Source organism: Actinia tenebrosa, unplaced genomic scaffold (assembly GCF_029948245.1).
Source record: "Actinia tenebrosa isolate PJP-AT-01 unplaced genomic scaffold, QUT_ActTen_1.0 PGA_scaffold2__45_contigs__length_23673736, whole genome shotgun sequence".
Classification (NCBI taxonomy): Eukaryota; Metazoa; Cnidaria; class Anthozoa; order Actiniaria; family Actiniidae; genus Actinia; species Actinia tenebrosa.
The window spans coordinates 16368504-16388425 of NW_028292579.1; the positions used below are offsets into that span (position 1 = coordinate 16368504).

At 36.0% G+C, this 19922-nt stretch overlaps 1 protein-coding gene and 1 non-coding gene across 2 annotated transcripts; both read right to left on the reverse strand.

Moving 5' to 3' along the window:
• Positions 1-1742: 1742 nt before the first annotated feature.
• Positions 1743-18531, reverse strand: LOC116297826 (uncharacterized). Its single transcript, XM_089034129.1, has 8 exons — positions 18403-18531; positions 14540-14591; positions 11918-12267; positions 8473-11012; positions 5239-5271; positions 4974-5039; positions 3627-4499; positions 1743-3462 (listed from the first exon to the last, which is right to left on the reverse strand). The coding sequence occupies exons 3-8, from the start codon at positions 12230-12232 to the stop codon at positions 2859-2861; spliced, it is 4431 nt and encodes a 1476-aa protein (XP_088890255.1). The 5' UTR covers positions 12233-12267; positions 14540-14591; positions 18403-18531; the 3' UTR covers positions 1743-2858.
• Positions 18532-18909: 378 nt separating this feature from the next.
• Positions 18910-19056, reverse strand: LOC116297863 (U12 minor spliceosomal RNA). The gene has a single exon (XR_004197270.2). It is a non-coding gene; the product is annotated as a U12 minor spliceosomal RNA (small nuclear RNA).
• Positions 19057-19922: the final 866 nt, after the last annotated feature.

Sequence of the window (19922 nt, forward strand, 5' to 3'; positions counted from 1 at the left end):
ACCAAACTGTAAACCAATAAGGTTGTACTGTCGTGACTGAAATATGCAAAATAAAAAAACTTGAGTGAAAAACACTTGTGGTGTATATCTACATCAAAATCCTTGATAGTATAGTGGTTAGTATTCCCGCCTGTCACGCGGGAGACCGGGGGATGCAATTCCCCTTCAAGAAGTTCACAATTTTGGATGATTTATAAAACTTTGGAGTATAACTAAAATACCGTCAAATATTTCTCACAAAGAAGAGATTGAAATAAATATGATATAATCAAATTTCCTGATGCATCAAGCTTACTCATTATTTGCATATCGCAGCGACAGTTGCACCGAGGCGTATCCAACTACGCAGACGAGAAGATAATGAGAACAGAAAAACGCTTAGAAAATAAAAATAACATCATCATCCTTATTATCTATGACGTGATCTCTCAATCTAAAAATAGAATATGATTTCAAAACGCCTATGAATCCGAAATCCAAGATCCGAAGGCAATCGAATGGAAAATCCGGCCGAAATGAAGTCATCCGGCCGAATCCGCAGGAGGCTCAAAAGTACCCCCTAGAAAGTACCCACGTTTGGCTCCGGAGCTCATGATGTAGAACGCCCCCTCCCCCTACGGGCCCGTGGGAGCCCGATGCAGAACTGGTACTTTCATACTACTGTTCGACTTACTGATTTGGAGAATAAAGCAAACTATAAGGAGGTTACGCCTACTTTGTCCGCTACGAATTTGCGTCAGCTATTTAGATCCGAAAACTTCCAGGTTCAAATTACATTGTCGGTCTGTAAAGACCAGTCTTTATTTATTTTCATGATAGGGAATTATTTGTCTGAATCTCTAGGGGTTGCAGGTGGTGGAAAAATATTTCTATAACTTATGGGACTTTACTATTCTAGAAGGAATATCCCGTCGCATGTTGGTTTTGACATTAGTGGGACTCCCGCAGTGACGCATTTCCAGGTCAAGATTTGTGACCCCTTTGATTTTGATTCGTCCTTAAAATGGATGGACTTTGATTTATCATAGATGATATAAAATATTGTTCAATTTTAATATTACGTGAACTGCCCATGACCCATTACGTTGCTCTCTCTCCCTCCTCCCCGAAGATAGATCTTTCTAGTCAAACGAATTTCTATATAATCTTTACCCGAGGTATCCAAGGATTTCCGCATCAGTCCTTGTTATCCATGATTTCTGCATTTCCTCCATAAAATTGGGTGCAACTGCCATGTTCCTCTAGTGTTCGAATTTATTAGCCGACTGCTGCAGTTGCATGCATGCCGTGAAATTTCCCATTCTTCTCCACGTGTAATTTTATGCATTTCTAACATTTAAAAAAATTGCTGTCTTTTATAGATAGCTATACGAAGTTGAATGAGAAGTTGTTGCAAAAACCTCAAATGAGTGTTGTTTTTACTCTCGCAAAAGCCCCATTCTGCGCATGCATTTAGTCCACTTTAATTTACCCTGCCTCGACGATACGGCGGCCATTTCGGATTGCAAGGCATTGTGGGGCGTCTATGGGACAAAATAAAGCTTTGTTACAGTAGTGAACCACAAGATTAGGAAGTCACATCGATCACATTTACCCATAAAAATAGAACAAACACACGAAGGAAGAAAGTCTATATATTTTCCTTCATTTTTGTTTTGCCCCCTGGAAAGATCGTCACCGCGTCGTCGATCAAGTAGTCCATTGAATTGCGCGCTGCAATTGCATATCGTTTAACAACATAACACATTGATCCCATGTTTAATATCAGCAATAAAATGAAAATGAAGTTTTCTATAATTTTAAAGCTACCAAGTTGATTGCCTAAAAATACACTATAGTTTATGCACTAATTCTAGGCACTGTGAGATATGATTTTATTGGTTACGCAAACTGAGCTATATTATATAAGGCCAAGCTCACTTTCATAAAGCCTGGTTGACACTAGCGTCGTGATTGAATCGAAAGCAACATACCGCGCAGACTCAGTAGTGTACGTACTGCTCATTAACAGTGCTTGTCTTTTTCAACACCTAGGTGATAGATGCAATACTGAGTCTGCGTATGTTGCTTACGATTCCGATTCCGAAGCAAGTGTAAACCAGGCTTTACCAAGGGGATGTAGTATGTACAAAGTATATAGCTTCCCCAGTGGTCAGTACTAGTTATGAACTTTGACAAACGGTATTTTATTATTTAGTCACTCTTTCCTTATAGCAAACCATGTTAAAAGAACTGTCTAGCCTCTTCTCGTCATGAGAACATTTTCCTTGATTGCGTGTTGCACGGTTCAGGAAAGCTGGTGATGAGCATAGGGCATAGGTTTTTCCCACGATTCGGCATGCGCAAAGAAAAGCGAGATCTCTTTGAAGTTTTCAATGTACCTTTTTTGAAAAAGCTGTGAAAGTTTATTACCAGACTACCTTAGAACGATGGGATAGCGAATCAATGGCTTCAAACTGCGAGTTTAAAAGTTTATGAAATCACTCCAATGAATAATGACCTGCCTTCTCGCTATAATCATAAGACAAGTTTTTGAACATTGATTCAAAATTTAAACAACTAATCTATTTTATAGGATAATCTATGGATTTGTTACATAGGAATATCCCAGGGCAAATCAATAGGGTGCTATTGGCACGATTATAAGTCTTAAATGATCAAAAGTCATGCATGTGTATACTTGATATTGGCTAAAATATCTATCATAAGGAGCATAATTAGAAAATGATCTTCTCGTTTTGCAGAATATACTCGTCCAGGGATAAATTTCTTTCGTTTTCTGTTTTTTTATTTGTTTTGTTTTTCCTTTCTTCTGTCCTCTGCACCAAGGAAGACCACTACAAAAGGTTTTTAAACACTCAAATGTAAGATTCTGGGTTATCTAGTCCAACTGTACAATGACACATCTTACAAATCGTAGCTCCTTCTTCATTTGCATATGTGCAGCTATGACACTTTCTGCTGCCACTTTTTGGCAAGTCAACCTGATTCACTCCTCTTGAAGTTGCACATACAGCACAGATTCTGTTTCTTGAGGAATTCAAAAACGTGCAACGCTCACATGTCCACGATGAGCTCGAGTCTTTATCTGTTGGTTTGTTTGTACTTGGAGATTGTTCATTTATATTCTCAAACTGATGATCTCTCTTTGTTGGTGGACAAAGATCTTGTGTATAAACATGTTTGCATTTATCACATATTGTTTTAAGGCAGATTTTACAAATAAGGTTAGCAGCTAGCGCACAGAAGTCACAATAATTCTCCCCAGTGACAAAGGGAACTAGGTTTAGCTTCAGGTGCTTTGAAGGTTCGCTCATTACCAGCTCTGACTTGTTTGCTGCAATGTCCCTTACTTGGCTTCTTGTGGTCATAGTACTCTGGGTTTTAGAAGGCGTTTTAGAAGCCCCTCGTAAAGATTCGCTCATCATGTCTGACTTGCTCTCTGTAGTTGCCCTCGCTTGGCTTGGACAAATAAGACGCAAAAGTTACGAAAGTGTGCTGCTGCTTAGTACTTAATAGCATTGATACAAGGGAATAGATAGATATGTAAAAGGAAGTTGTAGTGCTAAAAAAAACTATAATTAAACTGATTACAGTAATAATAATATTTCTTCATTCATACTTACAGAATCGAGTCATCCCCAAGGGCTGCTTTGTTGCTTGCGGAAGTAAATAATTTTCCAAAAGTTTCATCTTTAAGTATGCCGCGGATATTAGCTTCTGCATTCATTTTAAACTCAAGATCTTCGAGTGTGGACGTATCTCGATTTAGATCTAATTCAGTGATCTTCTCAATTTGTTCTTTAAGAGCTTTTGCAGCATTTATTGTCTTCGTAGGATCAGGCCACCTTTGTTTTAGAATCGTTTCTGCTTCTTGTACACATTTTGACGCACTTGAATGTAGTTTGTCCAAGTCACTCTTCTCTCCGTCGATGGTCTCACACTTTCTACCATAAAATTCCTCAACTTCTCGACAGAGGTTTGCTTCCTGATTCCTTATAACATTGACTAACTTGTCAGCTTTTTCCTGGATCTCCTTTAAAACCCTCAAAGGCTTGTCAAGGTCTGAGATTTTTTTCGCCAACAGTTCAACCATTGGTTTCTCTGTTAAAAGAGACTCTTGGATCTCGATTCTCGCTTTCCTTGCCAGAGTGGCTTCTACGACTCGAATTATGGCTGCATTGGTAGGCAGACATCTCACACCTCCTTTAGGAATCGGTGTGGGTTTTCTACAGACTGGACAAACGATGTCTATTAAGTTTTTGTTTCTAGACATCAGTTCCAAACATTGTCTACAGACATTATGAGAACATAGTAACATCTTGGGTTCCTTCAACTCCTCCAGACAGATAGCACAGGTAACCTCTTCGCTGATAGAACGTGCAAATTCATCAAAAGAATTGGCCATACTGACTTTAGGGGATTTTAAAGGAATATTATAAAGCACGGTCGGTAAAATGAATCTAGTTCGAAGTAGATATGAAATAGCGGTTCTGCATCAGGATCATCCGTATTTTCCACTCGGTTGCCTTCGGATCTTGGATTTCGGATTCCGGATTTTTCAGAGTTAGAAGTTGGTACAGACCCTTTTAATAAATTATGGCAGACCTCACACATTGCAAGAACTCCGTCGTTCGGGAGTGGCAGCTGCGAGCAAAACCTTCTTCTGGGGTTCAGGGCAATGGACTAGGAGATGCAAATAACCAAAATTATCACGAAATAATTGACTGTTTATGGATTTATATCAGCCTAGATGATAGCCAATAACCAGTAGCATGATATCTGATAGCCAATAACTGATAGCCGATAGCCGATCGACCTCTCATCGACCCCACATCGACCCCACATCGAACCTACATCGTCCTCGCACCGACCCGACATCGACCAAAACACATTAGCCGATAGCCGATAGCTTGATAGCTGCTGATAGCCGATAGCCTAATAGTGATTTGATTAAGCTAGCTTTTAAGTACCTCTGCTGCCTCTTTTTAACATCATTTCCAAGTAGACTAGAGATTGCTCGTACGTATCCTTTGTGTCTGAAATCAGTACAAAACTTGTCATCTCATTTAAGTAGAGTTCACAAAATGAATGGTCCAGAACGCACATATTGGTTTCAAAGTGCTTCGCTCATACTTTACGAATCAAGACCTGATCATGAAAAGGCGCCAACACCATCAGCATCACCACTAACAACTCCCAGTCCTCTCGCCAGTATGGTAACTCCGCAAAACCTACCCTCGACCACCAGCGACAGTGGTTATGCTACACCTAAGACAATTAACCAGGGCGATTAACCTCAAAACTTAGGACCCCTATTTTCGAGCCCAGTAGAGCAACAGCTTCAACTTTGGCCGAGTCTCAGTCTACTCCATTTAAAACTACTTTTGATCCCCCTCTCCTACTACATCCTTCAGCACTGTCAAAGCACAGACTCTGCCACCCCACCTGCCTTCTTACCTACACCTCCACCAAGTACAGAAAAACCAGACAAGTGGATTAGTTATCAAGATGCTCATAAATACAAAGATGTAGTCTTAAAGCTTCCACGACGTTCAGAGCGACTGCCCAAGTGAGAAAAATTCTAAGCAGTAACTGAGATCAAAATTAATAACCAAACTGTAAACCAATAAGGTTGTACTGTCGTGACTGAAATATGCAAAATAAAAAAACTTGAGTGAAAAACACTTGTGGTGTATATCTACATCAAAATCCTTGATAGTATAGTGGTTAGTATTCCCGCCTGTCACGCGGGAGACCGGGGGATGCAATTCCCCTTCAAGAAGTTCACAATTTTGGATGATTTATAAAACTTTGGAGTATAACTAAAATACCGTCAAATATTTCTCACAAAGAAGAGATTGAAATAAATATGATATAATCAAATTTCCTGATGCATCAAGCTTACTCATTATTTGCATATCGCAGCGACAGTTGCACCGAGGCGTATCCAACTACGCAGACGAGAAGATAATGAGAACAGAAAAACGCTTAGAAAATAAAAATAACATCATCATCCTTATTATCTATGACGTGATCTCTCAATCTAAAAATAGAATATGATTTCAAAACGCCTATGAATCCGAAATCCAAGATCCGAAGGCAATCGAATGGAAAATCCGGCCGAAATGAAGTCATCCGGCCGAATCCGCAGGAGGCTCAAAAGTACCCCCTAGAAAGTACCCACGTTTGGCTCCGGAGCTCATGATGTAGAACGCCCCCTCCCCCTACGGGCCCGTGGGAGCCCGATGCAGAACTGGTACTTTCATACTACTGTTCGACTTACTGATTTGGAGAATAAAGCAAACTATAAGGAGGTTACGCCTACTTTGTCCGCTACGAATTTGCGTCAGCTATTTAGATCCGAAAACTTCCAGGTTCAAATTACATTGTCGGTCTGTAAAGACCAGTCTTTATTTATTTTCATGATAGGGAATTATTTGTCTGAATCTCTAGGGGTTGCAGGTGGTGGAAAAATATTTCTATAACTTATGGGACTTTACTATTCTAGAAGGAATATCCCGTCGCATGTTGGTTTTGACATTAGTGGGACTCCCGCAGTGACGCATTTCCAGGTCAAGATTTGTGACCCCTTTGATTTTGATTCGTCCTTAAAATGGATGGACTTTGATTTATCATAGATGATATAAAATATTGTTCAATTTTAATATTACGTGAACTGCCCATGACCCATTACGTTGCTCTCTCTCCCTCCTCCCCGAAGATAGATCTTTCTAGTCAAACGAATTTCTATATAATCTTTACCCGAGGTATCCAAGGATTTCCGCATCAGTCCTTGTTATCCATGATTTCTGCATTTCCTCCATAAAATTGGGTGCAACTGCCATGTTCCTCTAGTGTTCGAATTTATTAGCCGACTGCTGCAGTTGCATGCATGCCGTGAAATTTCCCATTCTTCTCCACGTGTAATTTTATGCATTTCTAACATTTAAAAAAATTGCTGTCTTTTATAGATAGCTATACGAAGTTGAATGAGAAGTTGTTGCAAAAACCTCAAATGAGTGTTGTTTTTACTCTCGCAAAAGCCCCATTCTGCGCATGCATTTAGTCCACTTTAATTTACCCTGCCTCGACGATACGGCGGCCATTTCGGATTGCAAGGCATTGTGGGGCGTCTATGGGACAAAATAAAGCTTTGTTACAGTAGTGAACCACAAGATTAGGAAGTCACATCGATCACATTTACCCATAAAAATAGAACAAACACACGAAGGAAGAAAGTCTATATATTTTCCTTCATTTTTGTTTTGCCCCCTGGAAAGATCGTCACCGCGTCGTCGATTAAGTAGTCCATTGAATTGCGCGCTGCAATTGCATATCGTTTAACAACATAACACATTGATCCCATGTTTAATATCAGCAATAAAATGAAAATGAAGTTTTCTATAATTTTAAAGCTACCAAGTTGATTGCCTAAAAATACACTATAGTTTATGCACTAATTCTAGGCACTGTGAGATATGATTTTATTGGTTACGCAAACTGAGCTATATTATATAAGGCCAAGCTCACTTTCATAAAGCCTGGTTGACACTAGCGTCGTGATTGAATCGAAAGCAACATACCGCGCAGACTCAGTAGTGTACGTACTGCTCATTAACAGTGCTTGTCTCTTTCAACACCTAGGTGATAGATGCAATACTGAGTCTGCGTATGTTGCTTACGATTCCGATTCCGAAGCAAGTGTAAACCAGGCTTTACCAAGGGGATGTAGTATGTACAAAGTATATAGCTTCCCCAGTGGTCAGTACTAGTTATGAACTTTGACAAACGGTATTTTATTATTTAGTCACTCTTTCCTTATAGCAAACCATGTTAAAAGAACTGTCTAGCCTCTTCTCGTCATGAGAACATTTTCCTTGATTGCGTGTTGCACGGTTCAGGAAAGCTGGTGATGAGCATAGGGCATAGGTTTTTCCCACGATTCGGCATGCGCAAAGAAAAGCGAGATCTCTTTGAAGTTTTCAATGTACCTTTTTTGAAAAAGCTGTGAAAGTTTATTACCAGACTACCTTAGAACGATGGGATAGCGAATCAATGGCTTCAAACTGCGAGTTTAAAAGTTTATGAAATCACTCCAATGAATAATGACCTGCCTTCTCGCTATAATCATAAGACAAGTTTTTGAACATTGATTCAAAATTTAAACAACTAATCTATTTTATAGGATAATCTATGGATTTGTTACATAGGAATATCCCAGGGCAAATCAATAGGGTGCTATTGGCACGATTATAAGTCTTAAATGATCAAAAGTCATGCATGTGTATACTTGATATTGGCTAAAATATCTATCATAAGGAGCATAATTAGAAAATGATCTTCTCGTTTTGCAGAATATACTCGTCCAGGGATAAATTTCTTTCGTTTTCTGTTTTTTTATTTGTTTTGTTTTTCCTTTCTTCTGTCCTCTGCACCAAGGAAGACCACTACAAAAGGTTTTTAAACACTCAAATGTAAGATTCTGGGTTATCTAGTCCAACTGTACAATGACACATCTTACAAATCGTAGCTCCTTCTTCATTTGCATATGTGCAGCTATGACACTTTCTGCTGCCACTTTTTGGCAAGTCAACCTGATTCACTCCTCTTGAAGTTGCACATACAGCACAGATTCTGTTTCTTGAGGAATTCAAAAACGTGCAACGCTCACATGTCCACGATGAGCTCGAGTCTTTATCTGTTGGTTTGTTTGTACTTGGAGATTGTTCATTTATATTCTCAAACTGATGATCTCTCTTTGTTGGTGGACAAAGATCTTGTGTATAAACATGTTTGCATTTATCACATATTGTTTTAAGGCAGATTTTACAAATAAGGTTAGCAGCTAGCGCACAGAAGTCACAATAATTCTCCCCAGTGACAAAGGGAACTAGGTTTAGCTTCTGGTGCTTTAAAGAGAGCGTTGTCTGCTTCTGTAAGGTTGTTTCCTGCTTTTCCGAGGTTGATTTTGGTTGTTGCTGATCCATGAAATAATGGAACTCCCTGCCCAGTACACAAGGATCTTTTGTGTAAATAGTATGGCAATTACCACAAGACTTTTTATTGCAGTAAATGCAGTCATGTGATGCAGCGCTGACACCACAAAATGAGCACATATCCTTGGTACCCAGATCAGCCTTTTCGTTGTTGATAGTCGGGCTTGCTTCAACCAGTTGGTGCTCTTTGTAACTGTCACAATGAAGTCTGGTTATAACAGTTGAGCAAGTCTTACAAGACTTTTTCTTACACATTTTGCAATAATGTGTAGCTTTGCTGTTGCATACGAAACAATTCTCCTTGCTGTATCGCTCAGCCATATTCTGTGTTGTTCTAGAAGTACCTTGTATAGGTTCGCTCATTACGTCTGACTTGTTTGCTGCAACGTCCCTTACTTGACTTCTTGTGGTCATAGTACTCTGGGTTTTAGAAGGGGACGAATAAGAGACAGCAGTTGTTGAGCTACGCTTAGGATAAGAAGATGTCACATAAGTGAGTGTAGCTGTAGGTACATTGGGATCACTCGTCCTCTTAAAACCCAGTTGTTCTGGTCCACTCCTTGTAAGACGATCTTTGAGATACTCTTCTGTTGCTTTTGATGTTGACATTCTGTCATATGAACCAGATAAAGTGCTTCTTCTTTGTACATCTGTTTTTGCTTTGGTTGAATCTCCTGGTGTTTCAAAAGGATTTAATGCTGATTTTACAGGTGGTGTGCCGTCAAACCCTTTCTTGAAAGAGGTCGATAAGCTTCTATAATCCCTATGTGATCCATTCGACAGTGGACGTTCTGAATACAAATCTCCCATTCCTTTAACCTCTCTGGAATGCTCTCTCAAACCAGAAGTACCAACTGATTTTGTTTTAGTACTTGTTCCTTGGGGTTCTGTTTGATAATGGGGCCCAGTTCTGTAGGGTATCCTATCAGAAGATGCTGCCTTCAATCTCCCGATGTCACCAGTATCATACGCACTAGCTCGTACTCCTACTACTTCATTACTAGTCCTCGAGACAAGTCCATTCTCACCGATATTCATTGCCGATATATTATTACTTAGACCGTCAGAATCTTTATCTTCTATCATAACCCAGTCATTTCCAGGTATTTTGATTGCTTGGTCATAAGGCGGCGGGGGGATCCCTTGATCAGATGAAGAATAAGTATGCGTCATTGGGGGTGGCGGTAAAGCAGTACAAGAGGAGAGACCATTTTCTGTACTGCATTGGTCCATTATCTGATAGTAATCAGTATTAGCGCCACTCATGTCAACGTAATTGCTAGGTTCGTACGTTGCTCCGCTCCTAGCTTGGGGTTCCTGTGTGTCCATTGGAATGTTGTTTTCGTTGTCTTGACTCGATGAGGATGCATCATCGTGCCCATATAGCTCAGCATCACTAAAATTATCAACGGGAACCGATGAGCTAATATGCCGCACCTTTGCACCACTAGTAACGGCAGCAAACCTAGGATCATCCGAGGTTGAGGGAAGATTGCTGTAGTTGCCAGGTAACGGAGGATATTTTGTATCCCGCTTTGTTCTGCCTTGACTTGTGATTCTCCCATTGTTAGAATCAGTTCTACTTGTTTCTTCATCTTCAGAAGGAAGTTTATTGCTTTTTTCAAATCTTTCTCCAGATTTTCTCCCTGATTCCGTATCATCTGTCTTTATTCTCTTCACCTTATTGATACCTGGGTTTTCACGGAGAAAATATTCGACCGCTTCATTTACATCGCCTTTAGTTTTCCTCCTGGCTTCGAATACATCACTCAATGTGAAGTCACTGGTATACATTTCGATAGTCGTGCAAATTTCAGACATAACCTCAAGTTCAATCCTTGATAAAAACAAGTCAAAACATACGTAAATGATCCTGTTGGATCTAGAGTCTAGAGAGTCCATTGCCATTTTGATCATATTTTGGGATACTTCTCCATAGCCGTACAATTGAAGTATTTTTACAGCATTGGGAAGTTTTGATTCAATATCATGTTTAAAGAACGTCGTGAAAAGCTAAAAAAAGAAAATAATAATAATTAGGAGATGCAAAATTGAATAAATTAAAAGAATGATAGCACAAATAAACAAATATGAAAAGTGGGAATATGAAAGAAAGAAAAAATAGGCAAATTGGGAATGAATTAAGAAATTAATGAAGGAAAAAAAATGGGCTAAAAGTATTCAGCCCATGGTCACACAACTGAGAGGTGCTTAGATCATAACTTGGAATACATTTAGTACTATTTCATGGAAGATGCTGGGGGGAAGGGGAGACAGGATAAGAATATGACAGAGAGGAATGAAATGCAAAGGAATAAAGGAATAAAGTGTGAAAAAAGGAAGGTAACACGCCATGTTTTAAGAATGTTTTTTGATTAAAAATAAATGATCTCTAATGAAAAACTAATGGAAGTCAAATACCTAACATAGCTATCTTGACATTTGCAATTTTTAAAATTTAAGAGGAAATTGTTTTCAATAATGAGCATTAATGGCAAAAAGCGCCAAAAACTATTCCTTCGTATGAGTTTTGATCCCAATTTTCGTTTTGGGTTAACACTCAAAACCTTTTTTAACAGTTAGAAAGTGATGTACTATGATAAAATGCCTGTTTGAAGCAGTATTTTCAATTGTACAAAGATGTTTTGTTGCATTTGTGTTAGAATGTTGCTTTGTCAGGCTTTTTTATAGAAAATGTATGGGAAATAAGCAAATGAAGGCCTAAACCTCATTTTTGATTCAATTTTTCATGGGTCATCTCCACTTCCAAACAAGTTAAACTTTCTAAATAACAAGATTTTAGCCTTGTACAACAGTCTTTCTTCAAGGAAATAGTTTTTGGCGCTCAGCACTTGAATACGAAAAGAATTCTCTCTTAAGTTAAAAAAATATCAATTAGTATAAGTACATTATTTTACCTTGATTGTATAGAATTCTTTTCTCCAAGGACGTTTCAATAGTCTGATTCCATATTCCTCTAGTTTATAGAATACATTTTGCAAATCTTTAAACAACAATGCCTTACTTTCAAAGTTTCTTCCAATGGAATTTTCTATGAATTCCTTTGTAAATGTATAAAATTGGAGAACCTTGGGCTTGTCAAAGTACTTTTTTGAAGCAAGAAATTCTCTTGCCTTTAAAGAAAGTGTTTTAATATCATCATCAGGATCATCAGGATTAACTTCAATTATAGATATTTTGTAGCATGTGAGCAAATGCTCTGTCCTTGACATTTTCTAATGTTGTTAATTCCTTTGGCATCAGTCACCTAGACAAATAATAAAGAATTATACACAAATATTACACATATCCATAGCAACAAGTACGTAAACGCTTAAAAAAGTTTTTTTTTCATTCAATAATGTCCATTAATTACATTGTTTCATAAGCCAGTGGCTTATCCACTAGAGTTTATTTATTCTCTAGTTTATTTATTCTCCAGTTTCACAATTAAAGTGCTTATAAGCCTTTACACAATATTTTCAGAATTGATTCTTTAAATAGTGAATAGTTGATTGTGTAAATAATTTGTCATTTGAATGTCGGGTCTTTGAGATACGAAGGTTTATATTTCTAATATGTTAATGACTATGACGTAACATAAGAGGTTTGAGTTATTTTGTGGCAATTTTTAATATTGAATGCTGGACATTTTTTGAAAACAATTTTGTAAGAACCTTTACGTGAGTCACGAGTAAAAGGGTGATGCTTTTAAAATACTGTATTCCAGAACGAGTGCAGTGCTGTATATTAAATGATCCCTTATGTTATGTCATAGTCATTAACATATTGGGAATTCGTATCTTAAAGACCCGACATTGAAATGACAAAATATCTTCACAATCAACTATTCACTATCTAAAGAATCGATTCTGAAAATATTGCATAAAGGCTTATAAGCACTTTAAGCATTCATTTTACTGTGTTTCAATAACCTCAATACATTCCTTGCTTTAGGACCATAATTATGTTCAAGACTCATATCTACTAGTAGGGCTGGCAAACTATACCCTAGTTAATGTACTAATAATCCAAGAACTTGCATTTGTTCATCACAATACATGACAAAGTTTAGTTAAAAATATAAATTCTGTATAGTGGAGAATGACTCTCAATGCCTCTGTAATGACTTATGTATGCATACTTAGTGTTGTAGCTGAAACGTAAAATCTTAAAATGTGTAAACGTGTACTACATGACCAGCCAACACGTGTTGCAGCCTGACTATCAGCCATGTGTTGACCAAGTGTTGGCCAACTATTGGCCATTTGTATATTATCGTTGTTTCAAGTGAAAGTCACATACAGGTCCACAGCTACAGTAGAGATTTGCTAGCCTACGCAAGGCAGCAATACTGGGTGTTGTTTCATTCTTACTGATGGTATATAAAAAGTTCCCAAGACTGTTTTTTTTCTTTCATTCTCTGGCAAATTTGTTGTATGCTTACCATTAGACCTTGTGCGTCTCAGTTTCACTGGTACCTATGGGTTATTTTCTAATAAGCTCATTTAGGATTCAGATTGAAACAGTAATGATGAAAAGGTAAATTATACACCGTGAAAAGATGAAAAAACTTACTGACGCTTCGGACGCTAGTCCTTTGTCGGAGTAAAAGAGAAAGAGGTCTGTTTCATTAGAAACACCGACACAGCTCACACTAGTTTTTAGCTAGTTATATCTTCTGATTCAGATTGAAGTGGAGTTATAGCATCTTAGGGACCATTCATTACTTATACTGTAGGTGGGGGAGATTTGTGGAAAATTGATCTAAGAAACTGGAAATATTGATAGTATTTTGCTCTATTTGTAGTGATGGTTTCCTCGAAAGTTTATACTACTTAAACCATCACTGCACACTCACTGTAGTAACGGTTTATATTTAATATCTATTTATATATCTTTTTATAAAATCTAGAATAACTTGTAAATATAAATAATTATGATTTGTTATATTCATTTCTATTTGAAGTGTTTTAAGATAAAATTCAGCGATAAAAATTTACTAAATATTAATATTACACGACATTTCGACGTTAACTGAACGACATTATCAAGTGATAAAAAACTAAAAAACGTTAACTTATATACATGAATAATAATGAGCATAAAAATGAGTAATTTAAATATTGTACAATAAAATGACGAACATGACGAATATTGTACAATATTTAAATTACATAGTTTTTCGTTTTCGCACCTTTTTATACTCATTATTATTCATGTATATAAGTTAAAGTTTTTTAGTTTTTTATCAGTACTTGATAATGACGTTCAGTTAATGTCGAAACGTCGTGTAATATTGTGTTTTTTAGTAAAGTTTTATCACTGAATTTTATCTTAAAAAGTTACAAGAAACCACTTCTTATCAAGATATTTAAAGTGTGTAAATAAATTGTATTGAAATGAATTTGAATCTCATGAGTGCTGGCTTTAACTGCTAATACTATAATAAACCTACATTTTACTAAAATATTTTATACAGGTACAGCAAATTAATTAGTAAAGAGAAGAGCAGAATATTTCTTAAACATTCTACATACCTTGTGTATGATACATGCTCAAAAGAAGACAAGAACAACCAAGTACCACAAGCTAAAAACCACCAAGAATATAACATTAAAAACACAAGAAAGTACAAAAACAACTAGAGATTTCTTTTCCTAAAATCATTGTAATGAAGCTCGGTCTTTGAGTTGAACAGTACTCAAAGTTTTAAGGGAGGTTATTAATTAAATGATTAACTAGCACATTCGGTTGTAGTCATTTTCCTGTTAAAATGTTCCTCGTAGCATATGTATCTGATACAAGGAAGTTGAACTCTGCAATAGAAGTCAAGTCTATTCATAGTACTTACTAGACTTCCTGGTTGATCAGTCAAGTATTGATCTAATTAGCATAATGTTCAGTCCATCGGGAACATAATAATAATAATAATAATAATAATGGAAACTTTATTTTAACATTTTTTACAGCAATTTTAAATCTCTCTACTTAAAGGCAATCCACAATTGAGAATAATAATAATGATAATAATAATAATGAGAATAATGATAATAATAATAATAATAACGTAACTGTCATTGTTAGATTTTAGTCGATGCTGTGGTTGGTTATGGCTATCCGTCCAACCAAAGCCTTATTTACTCACTGGGCATCCAGACGTTTATACTGCCTCATAATATTAATTAGTTTTTTATAATAGTGCTTAAAGTGCTTTACAATACTAAGAATAATAAGAAAACTACATTTAATAATAAATACTATAATAATATATTCAATATTATTTTATATTTTATTTCATACATTTAATATTATTTAGTTTTATTGTGTGATTGGAATTGATTGGAATTATAAAAATGTACTTGTAGACAAAATATTAATATAGAACTACCTAATAATGCATACATGTATATAAAAATTTGAATTATAAAATATCATAACCTTGACGAAATAAATGAGTTTTTAACTTATGCTTGAAAATATTAACATGAGGAACTTATTTTATGACATGGAAACATTATGATGAACATCAATGAACATATCTAAAAACATATCTAAGTCATACTATAAAGGAATTTGAAAACATGAATCACATTTAAAAATATTTTTGAGGTAAGAATAACGAAAACTGAAGATTTCCTGGTTGCTCGCTAATGAAAAGTACTGGGCTGCTTTAATAGCATAATTTTTAACCAATCAGAGACATTCATCAGTTAACAAACATTTCAAAATAATATGAAACCACCTAAATAAAAATGATGTAATATTGGCCTGAAGACAGCCAAGTTTGATGTTAAAGATGTCAGAAATGTAAACAATCTATTGTTGAGGACAAAAAATGACTGAGATTTAATAAAAGTTTTGAATAATAAATTATATATTTTCTTTGAAATAAGGTACCAAGTCAAAACCAGTTTCCATATTTTCTTTTTATGCTGGTTTTGTGTGTTAATTTTCCTGGTAAAACAGCAGTTTGTTTGGACAACAGTTGATTTCATTGTTTTGTTTTGATGTTATCAGTTGGTTACTATGCTAGAAATTTGGTTGATCAGAACACTTCTCTGAGCAGAATTACTCTCTAATAGTTGATCAAGACATCTATACAGGGAATAACACACAGTACACACTACAGTATTACACTTAATATTTCTCCAAAATTAGGTATTGAAATTTGATAAACAAAATTAACTTGAGAAGTGTTCAAAACAACTATTAATAAAATAGAAAACTTAAAACTTACTTTAAAGAACTTAATTGGAAACCAAGTTATTTCAGTGTTGACACCAGGGAAGTAAAGACTTTGTGTTTTGAGCTGTAGGACTACTCAAGTACTGATATAGCTGTATTTTTGAGCTTTGGAATCTCTGCTCAAGCTACTGACTTAAGGTCACAACCCAACCGTGATAATATTACATATTGTCTAGCATATGAAATTAGTGTTTGTATCAACAATCTTCGACAGCTAAAATTCATGGATGTTTTTGCAGGAATCCCAAAGTGTGACCCAATATTAAAAAATTACATATTCTTATGAAGACGTTAACGCACGAGTCTTCGTACTTATTACTCAGATTTTTATTTCACATGATTAGGCACAATGTCATTTGTTTATCAGTTAAAGAACTTGTGCATTCATATTAAAGGTTATGCATTTCAGATATGCGCTTTGAAACCTTTGGAAAGCAAAAGTCTTTTACAAAGAAAATTTATGGTAAGTCACACATTAGGGAAATATCCCAAATTTTTATAAATGACCCAGAAAGTGAAGCCAAATAAATGTGATCGAAACAAGAAATAGTGAAAATAATAAATACAGTGAAGAGATAGAGTGCAAAAAATATATCCATGAAACACTAATTACTAAATTGTTCAAAATAGTGCTAGTTAAACGAGAGAAAACAATAGAATTAGCATAAAATAGTGTTAGGCCTAGGACAAATGTCAAACTTTCCATGCATAGAGCTTATTAAAAACAATGGATATCAGGTGATAATGAGGCGGCATTCTTTGATGTAATTAAGTTCGGTGCATGGAAAGTTCGACATTTGCCCTAGACCTAAGTTAGCATTACTAATATTTCACGGATATATCGTTTCCACTCTATCAGCATATTCTGATATTTTCTGAGAGTTTTCTTAGACTTCCAAACAACCAAAAGGGGTGGATCTTTGAACAATAAAGATTATGTTTCTACAAGCTGAGGCAAGGCAAATGAGTAGTTCAGTGGTAAGTCTTTGAGGTGAACTAGTTTGACCACGATATATAATATCTTATGACGTTCACGATACTTGTGAATCATGTTGGGGAAACCCCCCAAATGTTCTAGTTTCTAAAAGGAAGTTAATAAGCAATGAAACCTATAAAACAAAAACTTCCAGTAGATTTTACTGTCAAATTAATTTCATATGCGGTAATTCTAAGTGCAACATCAAATAATAAGTAAGTTAAACATTCTGATATGCAGAATGAGGAAAAAAATGCAACGTAAGCAATTTTTTTCTCAAAGACTTCAAAACTAATGAATAAGAAAGGAAAACTAAATGATATTCTCGTGCACAGGCTAAGCTCTGAACAAGTTACTTTCTGGTGCAGTGGTGACAGCTACATCAATAGACATTTATCTACGCATGTGCTATAACCTCTAAGTATTCCAAGAAGTCTGAGGGACATGCGTCATAATATTAATTGTCTGGGCATTGAGCAGCAATGCATGGCGTGGTTTTCCAAGAAAAATTATTTCCGAGAAAAAATGTGCATAATATCGTAATTTAAGACGAATTCGGTATTTTCCCTCCTAAATAATATATACTATCGGTTTGAATAATGATAAAAAGTTCTATATGAGACTTCCTCCTTTGAACATCCGCCATCAATGGCAAGATAGGTAGAAGCAGTTAGATATGACAAGAACGAAAGTAAAAGTAAGCTTTACAAGCTCATATCCCTTGAAGCAAAATTAATATTGAACACACCTTTTTCTTCTGCTACCCAAAACTTGTATATCAGAATAAGTATATACTATAAAACTAGCAATAGAGGAATAAGGTATAAATGGAGAGGATTTTTATTTAAGTCAGGGTTTTAAACATTGGTACCCAAATTCTAACTTGCTTAGAGAGACGTAGGTTAAAAAATATTTTATTTTCCCTTACGAGATATACAAATACCATGGTCCATAAAGATGATAAACTCAATAAAGGCAGCCTTGAGACTTGAATTACTAAGAAAACCCATCGAACAAGGACATATATTTTGCCTTTTAGCGAAAAATTTGAAACCCAAGCTTGTTGATTATCTTCTAAAAGTGCGACTTATTTTGTAGGAAAAAATTTCGGCTTATTAAGTAAATAACAACGAATAGAGAAATCAAATTTAATAATAAAGAAATGTGTTAGATACTTACCTTGTAAGATGTATACAGTATTGAAATATTTTGACAATTTTTATATCTTTTTATTCCGACCTTAGTAATACAGTTTACGTACTTGCATCGCGACCGCCTCGACCGCTTGAGTTATTTTTAGTCTTGACGTCACGTGATAAAATCACATGACTCGATTTTGACCTGAATCACCATCATGAAAACACTCGTGAATAGTTTTCTAGATACGTGTTTTTTTATTGAAGTTTACTCTTCTTTCTAAGTCTAATTTTACGCTTCAACGATGCTCCGACAAAGGTGTTGATTTTGCGCTGAATCATCAGCATTTGTAACTTCTATCTTAAGACTAACCATGGGACTTGGACAAACAAAGGTCATATTTATTTACACTGGGTTCAAATGAAACAATTATGTTTTGGGAAACCATTGTCAAATACATTCAGTATCTGTCATCAGTCTATTCGTGTTAAGACACATCGGATTGATCACATGCTCATCACCTTCCAACTTTTGCTTTGTTTTCATGTCGGAGGTCGCAGCAACACAGACATCCCGCGTAAGTAAGCGGGTCATCTGGGGGTAACCTCTCTATCCGTCAAAAATTACATACGATACTCATCGTCAAACCTGGCGTCACCCAGGTCGTTATTTTCCTTACTCATTAGTTCAAGGCAAAGAATATGGTGTCCCAAATACCTTGTCTTGAACACTAAACCAGTGAAACGTGTGGGATGCATCGATGAAACTCATTCTTGATTTTAATTTAGTTATGGCGACAAAGTAATTTTTAATACTAGTGTATTTCTAAAATATTTGTTTTTACAACACTGATTTATCATTAAGATGTACCAAACGTTTTGTGGTGTTTTTCACGCATGCGCAAAACAAGTTTTCGGAAAAGGAAGATTTGCTTATTACTTTTGTTTTCTTTAGGTAAATGATCCTATTTTCGAATTTATTACATCCATTTTGAAATCACAAGCAAATCCTGCAATCTGATTGGTTCCCTGCAGCAGTGATTTCAGCATAAATTGCACGATTTTGAGCTCTAAATTGCACGATTTTGCACATCAACTGATATGAACCAATCACAAGAGAGACATGTCATTTTCTAGCCAATTATATCAAGGAATCCATCTTAGTGTTGAGCTCACCGCTTCTTGCGAAAAAAAAGAGCCACGGCTCAAATAATTTTTTCTGAAGAACGATCAAAAGCCGTAAAAAGGACTTAAAAAGACCAACTGATCACTTAAAATCGTCAAAAGCATCTTTGTAAAGTAACTGCTTAAGTAAGTTAAAGATATTACAGCGAAAAGCAGTGGGAGAAAATGCAATCGGCATCTTTTGAATGTGACTTCTTGGCGATTGATCGTGGAAAGTGGTTTCCTTTTCAATCTGTAAAGCATAACAACACATCGAAAATACAGTCATTAAAAGAAGTTTTTCTTAAGAAGAAGATTTTTGCTGAGCTAAGTGACTTCTTAAGGACAACCGAAGGACTAAACAACCTTTGATTTTTGCTGTTTTGTCGGCACAAGTGT

What these genes read in the sequence shown, in the direction of transcription:
- LOC116297826 (XM_089034129.1), bottom strand. Translation starts at nt 12,232, where the DNA reads ATGTCAAGGACAGAGCATTTGCTCACATGCTACAAAATATCTATAATT. An exon ending in GTTAAAAAGAGGCAGCAGAG is followed by an intron (nt 4,500 to 4,973) that starts GTACTTAAAAGC and finishes CGGATGATCCTG; the next exon opens with ATGCAGAACCGCTATTTCAT. An exon ending in CTTGGGGATGACTCGATTCT is followed by an intron (nt 3,463 to 3,626) that starts GTAAGTATGAAT and finishes TATTTGTCCAAG; the next exon opens with CCAAGCGAGGGCAACTACAG.